The following is a 17,300-nucleotide window of genomic DNA, read 5'->3' as shown; positions in this document are numbered from 1 at the left end:
GTTTTGGAAAACGTCTAAGAAAACCACGTTTCTCATACATTGGATGGAGAGAAACGGACAGGGGAGATGGGGAGAAACGTCACCTCAATGAAAGAAACAAATTTCTTTATTTTTCACAAAACTCCCTCGACTTTTCCCTTGTTTCTATTTGTTTTTTTTTTTTTTATAACAAAACCTCTCCCCTTCCCCTCTGTTTTATTGAAACTCGACAGAAACCATACAAACCCATCTCTCCTCTCTGTTGCTTAGAAATTGCCCCAGAAGTCCTGAAACTCTTTACAACCCGAGGGATTCGTTGAAGTCCCCCGTTGCCTATTACCCTTCCACTCTTCATAGTAGGGAAAGCCGTGGCCTTGAGGTCCGTAGGCATTTTAGCACCCGCGTTCTGAAGGTTCTGAACGTCAACCATGACCTTCTCCTCCTCTTCTTGAGTGTTCTCTATCTCAATCAATGGCATTCCCGAGAGTGTCTCAATCACATATTGATTAAACAAGGACTCCTGAATTCGATCAAAGTAGGCACTCACATGAAAGGATGATGCCAGGACCTTAACAAGAAGAGCCTTCACAAGCCATAACAATGTACCCAACAAGAGACATATCAAAATCTTGGTAACATAAGGAAGGATCTTGTTATTGACCTCTCGTTCAACTTTCTTGTCGAACATAAAATGCCAAGTAATCAAAACCAGACCCAACCATAAACAATTCTGAACTGCTTTCCTAACACCATAAACGAAATGTAAAACCCATTTTCGAAGAAGGAAATTACGTTCTATAAAGAAGACTACAATTCGAATTCCCCAACCAGAGACCAACCTCCCACAGATCAAAACAAGAACTAAGAGCTCCCATTTCCATAGAGGGAGATCCCATAGCTTCTTCTTGGCAAAGTAAGGTATCGAAAGACTGCAAACGAAAGCTGCCACAATTAAAATGAGACTCAACCATTGAACGATTGTTAACAAACTGAAATTTCCTTTCTTGAATTCTGGTGGGATGTTCTCTACGGCGAAAGGATCCTCTTCATCTTCATCATTTATTCTACCCAACATACCAGATTTCAATTGCCCTGATTTCACTGTTTTTCCTGATTTCGTATATTGTTCGTCTGGTGGAGGGTCCATTAACCTCGATTTCAAGGTCTTAGTCTTCAAGAAGCTTGAACTACTCCGAAACGAAGCATTTGAACTGCATCCCAAGACCTCTCCTTTATCACCTCCTTTATCATCACCACTGTGATTCTCCTCATCTGATGATTCTTTGCACCGTCTTCGAATGGATTCAGTAGTAATCTCACCATGATTCTGGGAAGATTCTCGAAACGAAAGCTTGACCTCTCTAAGTGAAACTTGCCGATTGTTTGGGCTCTCCGAGGAGAGATGGGTTTGTATGATTTCTGTCGAGTTTCAATGAAACAGAGGAGAGGTTTTGTTAAAATAAAAAAAATAAAAAACAAAGAGAAACGAGAGAAAAGTCGAGGGAGTATTTTGAAAAATAAAGAAATTTTGTTTCTTTCATTGAAGTGACGTTTCTCTCCATCTCCCCCGTCCGTTTCTCTCCATCCAACGTACGAGAAACATGGTTTTCTTAGACGTTTTCCAAAACGTCCGTCGAACCCCTCCCTATATATATATATATTTATATATATTATTTTTTTTTTTCTTTTTTAAATTTAATTATCGACAACAAATTTTATAAATCTATCTCAAGATTCGTAAAATAAGATCGCAAATAATTTTTTATTGATTTTGATAAAAATGAGATATAAATTTTAATGTTATCTTCTAATTAACAGTCAAGTACAAAAATAAAAATGACATGTATAGATTTCTTCTCTCCGGACTTCGTGTCTGATCAACTGAAAAAATTATTTTGACGGTGATTTTATTTGTGCTTAATTTTCTTAGAGACTTTTATAGATTTTCTTCTCTCCGGACTTTGCATTTTATCGTCTAAGAAGATTTTCTTGACTTTTGAGCTTGATCTTCTATATAATGGGACCTAATTTGAACCATATGAATCCATTTCCAACTTTTACGGCCTTACTTTGATTTATAAGGTTTGCTGGGGCCTTCTCAAAATTTTGATGCCCACACTAACGTAATGTAAAGCATGGCCCTAGAGGGGCTGAATTCTAATTTGGAGCAACTACTGAAGAACACTTTCGATCATCGAACCATGCTATGAATTGTCCGTGCCGTGAAGATCATTCTCATAAAAATTTTAAACCATTCTAACACATTTTACTTACAAAATTTGACATAAGTTTAAAAATCTAAAACATTATTAAAGTAGCTTTTTGATACTTCATGTTTGTTGTGGTTTGTGGAGCTGATGGTAATGATCAATAAGGAGGTACATTTAACCAAGCCAAGCATCCCATTGATAGAGCTTGGTGTTGAGCTTGTTGGGGGGTTGGAAAGGGGAGCCAATGGACCCTTGCCCGGAAGATGGGGTTCAGGGGCGGAGCTCCTAAAAGAAAATTTTCTAAGGGTATTTTCATAATTTCACTAATATTATGTAAAATATTTTCCTAGAGTATATATTTTTTCTTTTTCGATGAAAGGGTGTAATCTATAATTATGAGTTTTCTCTTTACAATGAAATTGGTCTGATCCATGGATGTACATCAATCTTGAGAAAACCACGTAAAATCTCTACATTTCTATGTGATTGCATCTTATTTTTCTTCTCGTTCTCCATTGCTTATATTTTTCTTAACAATGTTGGTAATGACTCAATGCACTTAGACCATCTAAAATATTACCTATATGGATCCCTCAAGTCGGAGTAAATTATATGTATATATAACCTTAATCTAACCTCATCAAATACTATTTCAAATTGATTGGATACCTCAAAATCCAATTGAGTTGAGTTGACTCGTCCAAGTTTGAATTGACTCAAAAGTTTGTGTGTGAGAAAGAGATCCCCTTTATCCACCCATCATAAAAAAGCAAGGCAGATCAATCGATACACACACAGTGGCTTTATAGATTCTAAAGATCACAGACTTAGGTGTTGTTTGTTAAATTGAAAAAGATAAGTACTGAATAGCATTAAGCACTGAAACTTATAAGCACTAAATTCAAGTGCTGAAAAAGTTGTTTGTTTAGATGCAGATTCATGTTTGTTACACATTGCTGGAATTAGTCAATTATCTTTTTTACCCTTATAATCATATTATACATTGTTTGCATGTTTCCCATTTCTTATTAAATACAATAAAATATATTATTTTTTTATAAAATTAAAATATAATTCATTTTTAAATAATAACTAATACTCAAATTTTCAATTTATAAATAATAATTTTTATTTCTAAAAGTTCACAAATTTTAAATTAAAAATAATGTCATATAAGTCACCAAAATTTGAAATCAACATTGAAATAACTTAATTTGGGGTGAATAATTTTCGATGAAAATGAGATGTGTAATTATAAAAACAACCCACACCATAGCCAATTTTTTTTTATCTTATATGGGTTAAAGTTTTTGGAATGAACCAATTTTTAGTGAGGATGATCTATATGGTTACAGATCATACTCACCAAAAATCAGCCCATTCAAAAACTTCTAACCACGTCAAATTAGTTTTCAAAAAAAAAAAAAATGGACGATTTACGATTCTTGAACTTGTTTTGATGGGGTTAGAAATTTTGGGATCGGCTGATTTTTGATGAGAATGATCTCCTCATTGTAGAGATCATCCTCACCAAAATCAACTCATTCCAAGACTTTTAACCCATATAAGACAAAACAATTTGGTCATGATGTGGGTTTATTAATTTCTGGGGTGCTTATATACTTATCTATGGGATATAAGAGGTAATATCCTTTTGAGTATAAGGGCATACTTATCCATGCTCAAAAAAACAAAGGGTATACTTGTTTGTGCCAAAAAAAGCAAAGTGCTTACCACTTCAACATTTTTTTTCAGCATCAAAATAGCGCTAAATTTTTTTCACTTATTTTTAGCAATAAGCGCTAAAAATATAGAGTAAACAAACGCATTGTTTTGACAAAAATACTGATTTTTTTTTTTCAGTAATAAACACTGAAAAATAGCGCAAACAAACACCACCTTAGTACTCTAATGTTTCCATGGTTGGCTCATGGTCACATATTACCTTTCTTAGAACTAGCCAAGAAACTCTCCCAAAGAAACTTCTACATATATTTATGTTCCACTCCTACCAACCTAGACTCCATCAAAGAACACAACCTTACCCACAAAACCATCGACCCTTTAATACAATTGGTTGATCTCCATCTTCCTCTCACCCCAAACCTCCCTCCTCACTACCACACCACCAAATCACTACCACCACACCTCTATTCAACGCTCAAGATTGCCTTTGACATGGCTAAACCTAAAGAGAAGTATAATATGATGATGCAACCAGTAACTTTTCCATTGATATTGTGTAATATTTATACAAGTAGATCAAGCCATGGTTGGTATACAGAACCACAATTCAAGGCTAAACATATGTGGGTAATTTCCTAATAAGTATAAATCAAGAGATTCCATTAATGTGAGGAATTTGCTTTCCTAATATTAAGCATAAATCAGGGAATTCCATTAATGTGAGAAATCTGCTTTCCTAATATTAAGCATAAATCAAGGGATTCAATTTATGTCAGAAATCTGCTTTCCTAATATGCCCCCGCAAGATGGTGCTCCCGTTAGAGACACCAATCTTGGATTGAAGAGAATGAAAGCGTTGTCGAGAGAGAGGTTTAGTAAGTCCATCAGCCAGTTGGTCATTAGAAGGGACATGAGTAACACGAAGATCACCATTCTGCACCTTATCACGAACAAAATGGAAGTCAATAGCTATGTGCTTCATGCAAGAATGAAAGACCGGATTTGCACATAAATAAGTAGTACCAACATTGTCACAATAGATAACCGGTGGCTGCTTGGAAGGGATTTGAAGTTCATGAAGAAGAGATTGGATCCAACATATTTCAGCTGTGGTAGATCCAACAGACCGGTACTTAGCTTCAGTTGAGGAGCGTGCAACAGATCGTTGTTTCTTTGAACTCCAAGAGATAGGATTTTTACCAAGAAAAACAACATAGGCACTAGTGGAGGTGCGATCATCCTTGTTACCCGCCCAATCAGCATCGGAAAAAGCATGTAGAATGGTAGGGGAGTTCTTGTGAAGGAATAAACCATGATGCATTGTGCCCTTTAGATATCGTAAAACTCGTTTAACTGTACTCCAATGATTTGTTGTCGGCTTGTGCATGAATTGAGACAATTTGTTGACTGCATAGGCAATATCTGGTCGTGTAAATGACAAGTATTGTAAGCTACCAACGACATGACGATACTCAGTGGCATCTGCCAGATTAGAACCATCTACCAAAGAAAGAGTAGTTGTTGTAGAGATAGGAGTTTGCACATCATTAGCATCAAGCATTTTGGTACGATCAAGTAAATTACGAATGTACTTTTGTTGGGAGAGAAAGAGCCCCGTTGCGGTAGAGGTGACCTCAACGCAAAGAAAATAGCTTAAAGCACCCAAATCTTTGATAGAGAACCTGTCACCAAGTTGCTGCACAACCTTGTTAATCAGCACTTGAGAATTTCCGGTGAGAATAAGATCGTCAACATAAACAAGGAGTAATAGCATAACATCCCCATGTGAGTATATAAACAACGAATTATCAGATTGAGAGTTAGAGAACCCAAGAGATAAGAGATAACAACGTAGTTCATTATACCAAGCACGAGGTGCTTGCTTAAGACCATAAAGAGCCTTGTGAAGCTTGCACACAAAAGATGGATTGCTGGCATCAATGAAACCTGGTGGTTGTTGCATGAAAACATCCTCGGTCAAATGGCCATGAAGGAAGGCATTGTTAACATCAAGTTGACGCAAGGACCAACCAGAAGAAACGGCAAGACAAAGAACAATGCGAACTGTTGTGTGTTTGACAACCGGACTAAATGTTTCAGTATAGTCCAAACCTGGTCGTTGATGAAAACCCTTCGCTACTAGACGAGCCTTATAACGGTCAATAGAGCCATCAGGGTGCTTTTTTATTCGAAACACCCATTTGCATCCCACAAGGTTTTGATTGGGTGCAGGAGGAACAAGTAGCCAAGTACCATTTCGAATAAGAGCATTGTATTCATCGGACATTGCTGCACGCCATTGCGGGTATTTAAGAGCTTGAGTGGGTGAGGTGGGCTCAAAGAGAGGGTCATTGATGAGTTTGACAGCTGTGAAGAAACGCGGGTTAGGCTTGAAAATATTATTTTTGGATCTTGTAATGGGTGGCGAGGGTAGTGGTTGTTGGTTAACAGTAGGTGATGAAATTAAAGGTGGAGAGGGCGGCTCCGTTTGTGGTATGAAATCTTCATGTAGAGACTTGTCAATAGAGGAACAAAATGAAGAGGGCATTAACAACTGACCATGCACCATGGAAGGTAGAGAATTTTGTTGAGTGTTTGAGGGGATTTGATCACTAGGAATTAATGAGGAATTATCACATGGAGGGTGAGAGATTGGTGAGATATTTTTATGGGAAGGAGTTACCAGATGGGTGGTTGAGGAAAATGTGGGATTTTGAATAGAAGAGGATGTATGGGTTGGATCATGGATAGCAGGTAACCAATGTGAAAGACATTTAGATGAATTTCTAGGTAAAAGGGTATCAAGAGACTTGTTAGGGAAGGTGGATTCGACGAAGTCAACATGTCGTGACACAAAGATTCTTTTGGTAAAGGGATCAAAGCATTTAAATGCACTTTGAGTGGAAGAATATCCAAGAAAGATACACGGCATTGATCGAGCCTCTAATTTATTATGTGTATATGGTTTAAGCCAAGGATAACAAAGACACCCAAATACTCGAAGCTTGCCATAATTAGGTGAGGTCCCAAACAACTTTTTGAAAGGAGAAAGCATATATAGAATTGGTGTAGGCATTCGATTGATGAGGTAGGCAGCTGTAAGAAAGGCATGAGACCAAAAGTGGAGTGGTAGGTTGGCTTGACTGAGCATGGTTAAACCTGTTTGGACAATGTGTCGATGTCGACGCTCTGCAGTCCCATTATGTTCAGGAGTGTGCGGAGGTGTAAGAAAATGGGAAATACCATTGGTCTCAAAGAAAGCTTTCAGTTTGAGAAATTCCCCTCCATTGTCAGAATAAAATGAAATTAATGGTCGTTGAAAATATTTCTCCACAATAGCTTTGAATTTTGGAAAGATAACAGAAACTTCAGATTTCTGTTTCATGGGATAAAGCCAGATGTATTTCGTAAAATGATCAACAAATAAAAGATAATACTTGAAACCATCATGAGATAGGATTGGAGAGGGTCCCCATACATCAGAATAAACCAATTCAAGCGGAGATTTACTACGAAGAGATGAAACTGAAAAAGGAATCTTGTGCATTTTATTACACTTGCAGGAATTACATGACTCAAAATGACGAACAGAAGATGATAAAGGTAAATTAGACGTACGAATAACATGACTCAAAATTTTTGAAGATGGGTGACCAAGGCGATTATGCCAAGCTTGAAGACTCGCTTAAACAGTAGCAAGAGCAAGAATTGGAGAAGATGAGGTCGGTGCATTGGTAGGCCACTCATAAACGCCATCTTTATTCATTCCTTCCATTAGACGTGCCCCCGTATGAAGATCCTTCACCACAAACGAAGAGGGTAAGAATTCAATGGAAACATTGTTGGTGGAACAAAATTTTGAAACAGAAATTAAATTCTTTTTCATGGTGGGAACACAAAGAACATCATAAAGGAAAATAGGCTTAGAGGAGGAAGAGAGGTTGGTGGTGCCAGTGTGAGTAATTTTGAGAGTTTTACCATCACCAATCATAATGTCATCGTGACCTTCATACTCCGAGTGAAGAGATAGATTATTAAGATCAGAGGTCACATGATGTGAAGCACCTGAATCAAAGAGCCAACTAGGAGCGGATTGAGAGGGTTGAGCGACAAAATGAGCACGAGGCGGAGCAAAGGAAGGGCGCGGCTGTGCAGCAAAATTTGGTGAATACGACGGGTAGGATGGTTGAGACATCCACGGCATAGCACTAGGGAGTCTACGACAGTTCTTTGCAACATGTCCTGGCTTATCACAAAATTGGCACACAACTTTGTTGAAATTGTGAGTAGAATTATTACCATTTTTGTGTTGGTAATTTTGACCTTGGCCGTGACGTTGTTGTTGATTGCCACCGAAGTAATTGTCATTTTTGCCTTGCCTATTTTGATGGTGGTTGCTTCGGTTGTGGGAGCCCGATTTGTTGGCAAAGTTGGCAGTAATGGGAACAACATCAGTTTGAGATTCTCGTTTGAGATAAGCCTCATAATCGCTAAGCTTATTGTGTAACTCTTCAAAGGAAATAACGGTGTCACGTGCACGAATGGCAGCATCTATTTCCTTGTAATCAGTCCCAAGGCCATTGAGAACGTGGAAAACAATCTCATCATCATCCAGTGGTACACCGGCAGTTGCCATGGAATCAACAAGAGTCTTGATATTTTGCATGTAGGCAGAGATGCTGGTGGTGCCTTTGGTTGTCTTGCTTAGTGTGTCACAGATGCTCATGATACGTCCACGAGTCGGCTTGGCGTACATGGTTTCAAGTTTGGACCAGATATCGCTTGAAGATTTTGTAGAGGCCACAAACGGTATAACTTGTGCAGAGAGGGAAGCAACAAGAGCACTTCTAAGGAGATGATCTTGTCGGATCCAGAAGGTGTGATTGGGGTTGATGGTTTCTTTGGTGTTTTCTTTGATTGTTGAAGGAGGACAAGAAATAGTGCCATCGACATAGTCGAAGAGGTCATAACCGATGAGAAGCGAATACCATTGTGTGTTCCAAGAGATATAATTCTCTGGATTAAGTTTGAGAGGGGCTTGGGCAGCAGAGTTTATGGAAATCAAACTATTTTCAAGGTTAAGGGAATTTGAAACAGTGAGATTTGTTTGACTGGTTCCAGTATTTTCTTCAAACATTTTGATAGAAGTGAGGAAGAAGAAGAGGAAGAAGAAGAAGGGAAGAAGAAGAACAGATAAAAAAATAATGCTTGTTTAAGCCAGGCTCTGATACCATAAAGAGAAGTATAATATGATGATGCAACCAGTAACTTTTCCATTGATATTGTGTAATATTTATGCAAGTAGATCAAGCCATGGTTGGTATACAGAACCACAATTCAAGGCTAAACATATGTGGGTAATTTCCTAATAAGCATAAATCAAGAGATTCCATTAATGTGAGGAATCTGCTTTCCTAATATTAAGCATAAATCAAGGGATTCAATTTATGTCAGAAATCTGCTTTCCTAATAAAACCATCCTTCTCAAACCACATGACCACTCTAAAACCAGATTTGCTAATTTATGATTTTAGCCAACCATGGATACATGAAATTGCTTGCTGTCTTAAATATCCCAGCCATCAATTTCCTTACTATAGGTGCTGCTGCTTCTAGCTATTTCTATCACATCTGCAAGAATCCTGGTGTGGAATTTCCATTTTCAAAGATATATATTCTCGAAAATGAAGATAAAAAGATTTCCGAGTTGCTTAATTCTTGTACGAATGACACAGTGAACAAAGATCGGTACATTCAGTCCATGGATCAATCTTCGAGCATCATCTTGATCAAGACTTATAGAGAGATTGAAGATAAATACATAGACTATCTCTCTTTTTTATTGGGGAAGGAGATTCTACTTGTAGGACCTCTTGCTCAAGAGCCCATAGAAGATGACAAGGAATCAGAGTTTATAATTGATTGACTTGGAAAGAAAGCTGTTTCTTCAGTTGTGTTTGTTTCATTTGGTAGTGAGTACTTCATGTCAAAGGAGAAGATAGAAGAAGAGATGGGTCATGGATTAGAGCTTAGTAAGGTTAACTTCATATGGGTTATAAGGTTTCCAGAGGGAGATAAAATTAGGATTGATGAAGTATTACCACTAGGCTTTCTACAGAGTTGGAGAGAGGGGATTGGTCGTAGAGGATTGGGCCCCACAAGGGAAGATACTTAGTCATTGTAGCATTGGTGGGTTTGTGAGTCACTGTGGATGGAGTTCAGTGATGGAGGGAATGAAGTTTGGTGTTCCTTTTATAGCTATGCCAATGCATATTGACCAACCTATAAATGCTAGGTTGGTGGTGGAGCTTGGTGTAGGTGTGGAGGTTAAGAGAGAGAGAACAAGGATGGATATGAGAAATTTGAAAGAAAGGAGATTGCAAAGGTGATTAAAGAAGTGGTGGTAGAGAAGGAAGGAGAGGAGGTGAGGAGGAGGAGGGCAAAAGAGACAAGTAAGAAGATGAGGAAAGGAGAGGAAGAGATAGATGTGTTGGTTGAGAAGATGCTTCAACTTTGTGAGAGAAGATAAGTGATTTGAGAAGCGACTCTTACCAAGAATCAGAAATAGAAATTGCCCTAAGGTCTAAGAAGGGTAGATAGGTTAAGGAGGAAAAGGTCTGATCTCAACTTCAAGAACCATATTCAAAGATTGCATGAAATTAGTTTAGCCTCATTTTTTCTTTTACTTCCATCTTTTATTTCGACAATGGGACGATTAAGCCTAACAATTGAGTTTGGCTAAACCAATCATGTTCCCCCATCAATTGACTTGTCCATGATCTGAGTCAATTGGGATTTTTATTTTTGATATATAATAATTAATAAAATTTAAATCTTCTATCTTATATAAAAGGTAGATTCCATGACCGAGCATCTATTAATCCTTCTTATAATAAGATAAGTCTGTCAAACAAGTTTTTTTTTTTTTTTTCAGTCGTAACTTTTTCTTATCATAAAAGCTGACAACATTATCATATAGACCCTTAGTTTTTAATTTTCTAAAATTTCAAAAGTATCATTTTTATTATGTTACGTACACAAATGCCTTAATTATTTTAAATTAATATATATATATATATATGTATATAGTATATGTAATAATAAATATATGATATAAAATTATTTTAAAAAAATTTAATATATACTTACAAAAATATAATACATGTGCATTTACACATGCCACCTACTAGTATTTAATAAATTTAAATCAAACGCACATGCCACCTACTAATATTAAATAAATTTAAATTTATTTAAATAGCTTGACTCTTTGGGGAAAGATGACTTGAACGAGCCAACTTGACATCAGTGACGAGTAGGATTTGGCCTTCATGTTAGTGATGTTTTAGTGAGCCTTTGATTATTTTTTCTTATGAAGAGCTTCTCATCCAACTAAATCAAGAGATTCTTCCTCTCTTTTTTATTACATTATCTTTTCTTTTCATTTTTTCATGAGGAATGGTGAAAAACCACGGATTCTATCAAAAAGCAGATTTAAGAGTTTGAATTTCATATTCTACCGTGATATATAATACAAAGAACTTAACTTTTGATGCACAGTTTTTTACTTGACACACCACCATTGTTTTAAATCATTGATTGCTTATCATCAATGATCACATCAACAAAATCCATCTACATATATGTGGTCATGTTCAACAGCCAACGTTTTATCTTATATGGGTTAGAAGTTTCAGAATGAGCTGATGAGGATGATCTCCTCACCATTGAGATCATTGTCATAAAAAATCAGCCCATTATGAAATTTCTAACCCCGTCAAAAGTGATTTACAAATTGAAGAATTGTGGATCATTGATTTTTTACCTTTAATTTGTATATCACTTTTGATGTGGGTTAGAAGTTTCGGAATGAGCTGATTCATGAAAAATATTCAAAGCTTCTAGATACGTCAAATTTGAATGGACCCCACAGGCCCACCAAATTTTGACTGTCTTCACATATTGCATTGATACTAGGCGCTCTCATCAAATAAGGATCATAATTACCAACTACGACATATTGCATTGATACAGAGTGCACCACATATTGCATTGATACAGAGCGCTCTCATCAAATAAGGATCATAATTACCAACTACCATGACTAATAGAGTACTAGTGATATATTACTCCATAGCAGATGATTTGTAATATCATCTTGTGTTTCTTTGAATTGCTTTTCCATCAGAAGTAATGGATTTGTTCTCTCAAACAACAAAATTTAATAAATAACTTTTTAAATAATAATAATATATATGAATTAAAAAAAGAACACGTGACAAAAAAGAAACTGTTATGATCATCAATTTAATGCTATAATCAGAAAAGAATTACAATCAACCTAGCAGCAAACTTATGCATCTGCTCGAGAAAAAAAAAAGAAGTAAAGCAATTGAAATTCATGAGGAAAACAACATATTAAAAAATCAAAAATCAAAAATTTCCTATGCCCATGAAATATGAGGCAAGGATGTCACACTAAATAAAAGCAAGAAAAAAAAAATACAAACTATGAAAATGAAGCATCATGTACAAGCAAGTACCAATTGGTTTTAACCTGGAACTCCTTGCTGCTGCAGATAAATCGAAGAGAAATGCAAAACTCCCAAATGTAACTTGAAAATGTCTCCACAAAAATATGGCATGTCACTATTATTGTTGTTGTTGACCATGCGAATCCATCCGTCCATGCTCTGGTTCTGGTTTATTACTTTATTTTGTATCCGAAAGAAAAAAATAATAATCTTGCTGAAAAGAAGCCTCTGATATAGTGCACTTATTTGTCAAATTGATTTTTTTTTCCTGTAAATTTCTGTAAATCTATATTCATAGGGCCCTAAACGAGGCATGTCTACGTCTTTCGAGCTTCACCCTCCGATTATTATCATTGTTTATGGGTTTCAGTGGCCGTTCTGATTCGATTTCAGATTGAAGAGAAGATTTTAACCTCCACAAATGTCCAATACACTGTTTGTGATCAGACATGCTAGTGTCAGGGATCCTCTTGTCATCTGGATTGGTTCTCCTCTTGTAGGTGGAATGCCACTTGGCTTGCAAATACGCAAACGACCTCCAAGGAGGGAGAGGCATGGAGTTTTGCTTGAGAGAAGATCTTGCAGCTTCGGCCATAACTTGAAGGAACTGATTCAGCTTGGAAAGAGAACCCACGTAAACCACTGGAAGAGAATTCAATACTGCGTCGTAAGACTCTACTGCTCTTGCTATTTCAAAATGGCTTCGGAAGTCGATATCAATGATAAAGCGTTCAGAGTTCCCACCATCGCAGTGAGTTACCACATCGATATATTCATGATCACCTTCATAATAAAAAAGAAATGTCAGAATTGATTGATCTAGTAGCAGCTAAAATTTCTTCTTCAACATCAAGAAAAGTAACCTAGGGGCCATTCTCAGTGTCGGAGCAATACATGGTGGTGGTCCAATGCAGGGATGCGTTCAACACCACCACTATGTGGGAACAGCCTAAGAGATGTATTTCAAAATTGACCCAAACAAGTGATCCTCACAACTGATCATTGACATTCTATAAAATGCCATAAATTGTTTGGCAGATCCAGAGAAGAGAGCTCCTATTGACACCCCAACTTTCACCTATTACACCCCAATTAAAGACTAAAAATCACTCTTCAAACATTGCAAAGGTTTGGCTCAAATTATAATCTCAACATTATAACACTGATTCAAACAATTCCAGTATTTGTTTAAAATTATGATTAGGCTCATAAAATCCTAGGCCACAAAAAATAGAAATCTAGCCAAAAAAAATTGATGGATTTGTGGGGATACCTCCAGGGACCTTCCCACAAGTCTGCCACTTGGATGCACATACAGCTGCATCATAACCAGAACATCTCAGGAGTTTTACCAGTAAAAACCTTATGCAGCTGGCATTGCATGGACTACAATTGACATAATGAATGTCTGCCTCATTGATAGAAAGTACTAGCGAATGAACTGCTGACAACAATTGGCTCTCGAACTGATCAACTGTGTGCTTATAATACTGCAATGTGAAAAATAACAGATATTAGTAAAATGAGATCAATTAGAAACCCAAAATTATAATTCAATGAGAATCAGGTCCATAAATGGAAGGTCACAAGCAAAGGAGCTGAATCAAGATGAACTGTAAGTTGAATCCATCACACCCCATGTGCATGTCTACCATTAATAAACCTATCACATGCCTTGAATTATATGTAAACCTTTTGATGCACACTTGAACAGGTCATACGTACTGAAGGATCACATTGTTGCAAGTCAAAGACTAAAAAAAAGGAGGGAAGGCCGAAAAGACTGATGTATCAAGACAGTGAGAAAGAATTTGAAGAAATGCATTAACAGAGGGTATGGCCCTTGATGCAATTAAACGACTCAATAGAATTAATATGGAGAACCAGAAATAAATTGCATATAATACTTAACTAATATTTATGCTAATCTCTATACTAATCTCTACCCCTAAAAAAAGGGTAATATTGTCCCTATTCTAAAACCAAAAATGATTGATCACGTGAATATCACACTAGACTTTCCCCGTCTAATTTCAAAAGGCTCAGGATCAAGTAAGGTGTCCAGTTCCTATAGAATAGGAACAGTGCCTATGAGGAAGGTTTTGATTTGAGTTTAAAACGCATAGGCACCTAACCAGGCCGTTTACTAATTAGAACACAGCCCTAGGTATTTAATCCCCAATTAAAATGTGCCACGTAGACGCCGCATATTGCTGTAGGAACGGAACACCCCTCTGGATCGCAACTCATTTCCAAATAGGAAAAGTATGCCACATGGGCACAGAAGGAACTTATGTATATCTTTACGTGAAAGGAATAAAACGATTCATTAACCCGGATGGATGACCATTAAATTTTCAATCGCCTCCTTCAATCGTCAGCTACATGTATCTATTATAAATCTAACACCCCCTATGAGAACTATTTATAGGGCTACAGCTTGCATTTTTTGTCACGGTCTCCAACCAAGAGACAAGAACTTAAATATGCCATACCATGAAAAAGACACAGGATGTAAGTTATTACATATACTAAAAATGGGTTCTGTTACATATTTTTCAATTTCATGTGTCTTCAAACACTTGTGGAGCCAAGCAATTAATAATCCTTCTACAAATAACGGTTAATGACAACTAAAATTAAATGGATCTAATATAAGGGTTGTCAATTAATGATACAAATATTCCAATTATCTTTAAGTTGCTGTTTCAGATCATTTTTACAAAAAATTGTACACATTCAATTTTTAAATCTACTATTATGCTACCAAGAGAACAGATAAAAACCAAATAATACCATAGGTAATCTCTTTTTTAGGGGTAGGAATGCCTACTCAACTGTACACGCCCCGTATTTGACAACCTTGCATTATTACAAATAATTCCAAATTACCATTTACTTTAAAATAAAATAAAAAACTACCCATATAATTTTGGTGAGTCATGTTGGAGTGACATTGAAACTGACATGTTTCACACATTGGCGTGCACAGAATCATAGATGCTTCTCACTCGTAACTCAATGAAAAGAATCTATGGTTCTGTACACGCATCCACGTCAGCAATGTGCGAAACGATGTCAATTTCAATGTTACTTCAGCATTTTCCAATTTTGGTTCTTCAACCCAAAGGCCAAGATACGGATCCAAGCTAGCAAACCTTTACATTCGCCAAAAAAAACAAAAAAAAAAGGCTCAAATTCAATGAAAAAAGATCTTGGTGTATATGATGATTCACATTTAAGCAGAACTTCGGAATTTCCCAAAGAATTAGCCATGTGAACAGGAAATAAAAAGATTACTGTGGTACCAAGAGTTCTAAATGTTTCCTTATGTTTCATGATCCTTTCTAAAACTATAAGTAGATAATGTAACATCACATACAAAATAGCAAAAAACTTCAGATTAAGTCTAATTAATTATAACAAAGCAATCAAAAAACCTTCCAATAAAAGGAAAGAAGACCTAAAAAGAGCCTGTACGTTAGGAATTAGGATCATTCACATGTAACTATTGCATGTCCATGATGATAGAGGATCCCTTAATTCTTTCTTAATTTGCATTATTTTCTTGGGAAGTGAACGAAAATAATTGAACGTTTTTTGCTGTCATCCGTCATATAGATGGGAACACTGGCCTAAAAATAATTGAAGTTGACAAAACAATTGGAATTATAAGATAATAAACTCTGAATTAGAATCAGAAATTAAGATAAGGGTAATTCAAAATTAAAACTAGTACATTCAAACAACAACTGCAATGTTAGATCTTCACTGTGAAACAAACAAAAATTGAAACAAAAAAGTTCAACATTTCCATAAAACAGAAGAAAATAACACCTAGAAAAGAGACTAACCGTAATCTTCTCAGCAAGATTGGCGAGATCAGATAACCCAGAATCGCTGTCACTGCTATACCTCGAATCAGCCCCACCGCTACCATTCTCCATGAAATCGCTAACCATGACCGCCAAGTCATGCTCGCTTTCATGGCTGAAACCACCGATCTGACCCACAAATTGACCACCAATCCGTCTAAGCCACAGATCCCCTGCCGCTGCCGAGATGCGGCAATCCATCCCTCCGACATCACGGGCCGGCACAGCGGCGGCCCTCGGTTCTAACCCCCAAGTTCCCAGCTTTAACTCTACTGTTCTATTACACCAACAGAATTCAGCAATTATTCCTCGATCAAACCCTAATTCCTCCAAAATAAAAAGGGAAATGCGAAACTCATGATAAAAATATCATCTTTTTAAGGAAAACAGGGTGATAACCTGGAAACAGAAAGCTTTCTTTGAATCAGAAAAAAGCCCCATACGCAAAATCCCAAACCATAAAATGAAACCCTAGTTTGAATCGAGGAGAATTCCACAATAAAATCAATAAGATTTTGTTGGAGAGAATCAGTAATTAAAACTGCGAGAAAACTCAGAATCCTTCATTTTCCCAATTCATGGATCGAAAATAGAAGATCAGAAACAGAAAGAACAATGAACCCTAACCCTAGTTTTCTTCCGTGTATCGTAATTTAGATTGTTTTTTTCTCCAAATGGTGTGAGATTGAGAAGGAAGAAAAAAAAGGCCCGCTGCAACCCAAAGGATGAAAGACGAAGGGAATGGTGAACGAGACTCTTTTAATAAGACTTGAAAATGAGTAAATGACCATTTTACCCTTATGTTAAAAATGGATAAATATTTGAATCTGGACGGAAAATCAGGTTCATTCGATATCAGAAGTTAGTTAGAAATTCAAATTTCATGCAGTAATAAGAGAGATAATGATCTCATAAGACGAGATACATTATCTTCAGTGGGCCCTACAGCTTTGATGGGATGTAACTGAAGATCAAATTTTTTTTTTTTTTTTGAAAATTTCAAGAGAAACTTTCAT

General features: G+C 36.6%; 1 protein-coding gene and 2 pseudogenes across 2 annotated transcripts; 1 reads left to right on the top strand and 2 right to left on the bottom strand.

The window, feature by feature from the left end:
- Positions 1-163: 163 nt before the first annotated feature.
- Positions 164-2,705, bottom strand: LOC147395243 (mechanosensitive ion channel protein 8 pseudogene; annotated as a pseudogene).
- A 6,663-nt stretch (positions 2,706-9,368) lies between these two features.
- On the top strand, positions 9,369-10,404 carry LOC147395242 (UDP-glucosyltransferase 29 pseudogene; annotated as a pseudogene).
- A 1,845-nt stretch (positions 10,405-12,249) lies between these two features.
- LOC147395241 (uncharacterized) lies at positions 12,250-17,002 on the bottom strand. 2 transcript variants are annotated; one of them, XM_086451022.1, is made up of 4 exons: positions 16,684-17,002; positions 16,264-16,561; positions 13,683-13,899; positions 12,250-13,192 (listed from the first exon to the last, which is right to left on the bottom strand). In XM_086451022.1, the coding sequence occupies exons 2-4, from the start codon at positions 16,483-16,485 to the stop codon at positions 12,702-12,704; spliced, it is 930 nt and encodes a 309-aa protein (XP_086307148.1). In that variant the 5' UTR covers positions 16,486-16,561; positions 16,684-17,002; the 3' UTR covers positions 12,250-12,701. The 2 variants fall into 2 exon arrangements, with proteins under 2 accessions (XP_086307148.1, XP_086307150.1); XM_086451024.1 differs by having other exon boundaries at positions 16,264-16,556.
- Positions 17,003-17,300: the final 298 nt, after the last annotated feature.

The sequence above is a fragment of the Akebia trifoliata genome, chromosome 8 (assembly GCF_017979445.1).
Source record: "Akebia trifoliata isolate Shusen 1 chromosome 8, ASM1797944v1, whole genome shotgun sequence".
Lineage (NCBI taxonomy): Eukaryota > Viridiplantae > Streptophyta > Magnoliopsida > Ranunculales > Lardizabalaceae > Akebia > Akebia trifoliata.
This window is presented reverse-complemented; position numbering and strand designations above follow the sequence as displayed.

Excerpts from the sequence above, each read along its gene's own strand:
- LOC147395241 (XM_086451022.1), bottom strand. The coding sequence starts at position 16,485 with ATGGATTGCCGCATCTCGGCAGCGGCAGGGGATCTGTGGCTTAGACGG. Across the intron at positions 13,900-16,263 it reads ATCTTGCTGAGAAGATTACG|TATTATAAGCACACAGTTGA; the intron begins GTTAGTCTCTTT and ends TTCACATTGCAG. Across the intron at positions 13,193-13,682 it reads TTGTGGGAAGGTCCCTGGAG|GTGATCATGAATATATCGAT; the intron begins GTATCCCCACAA and ends TTTATTATGAAG.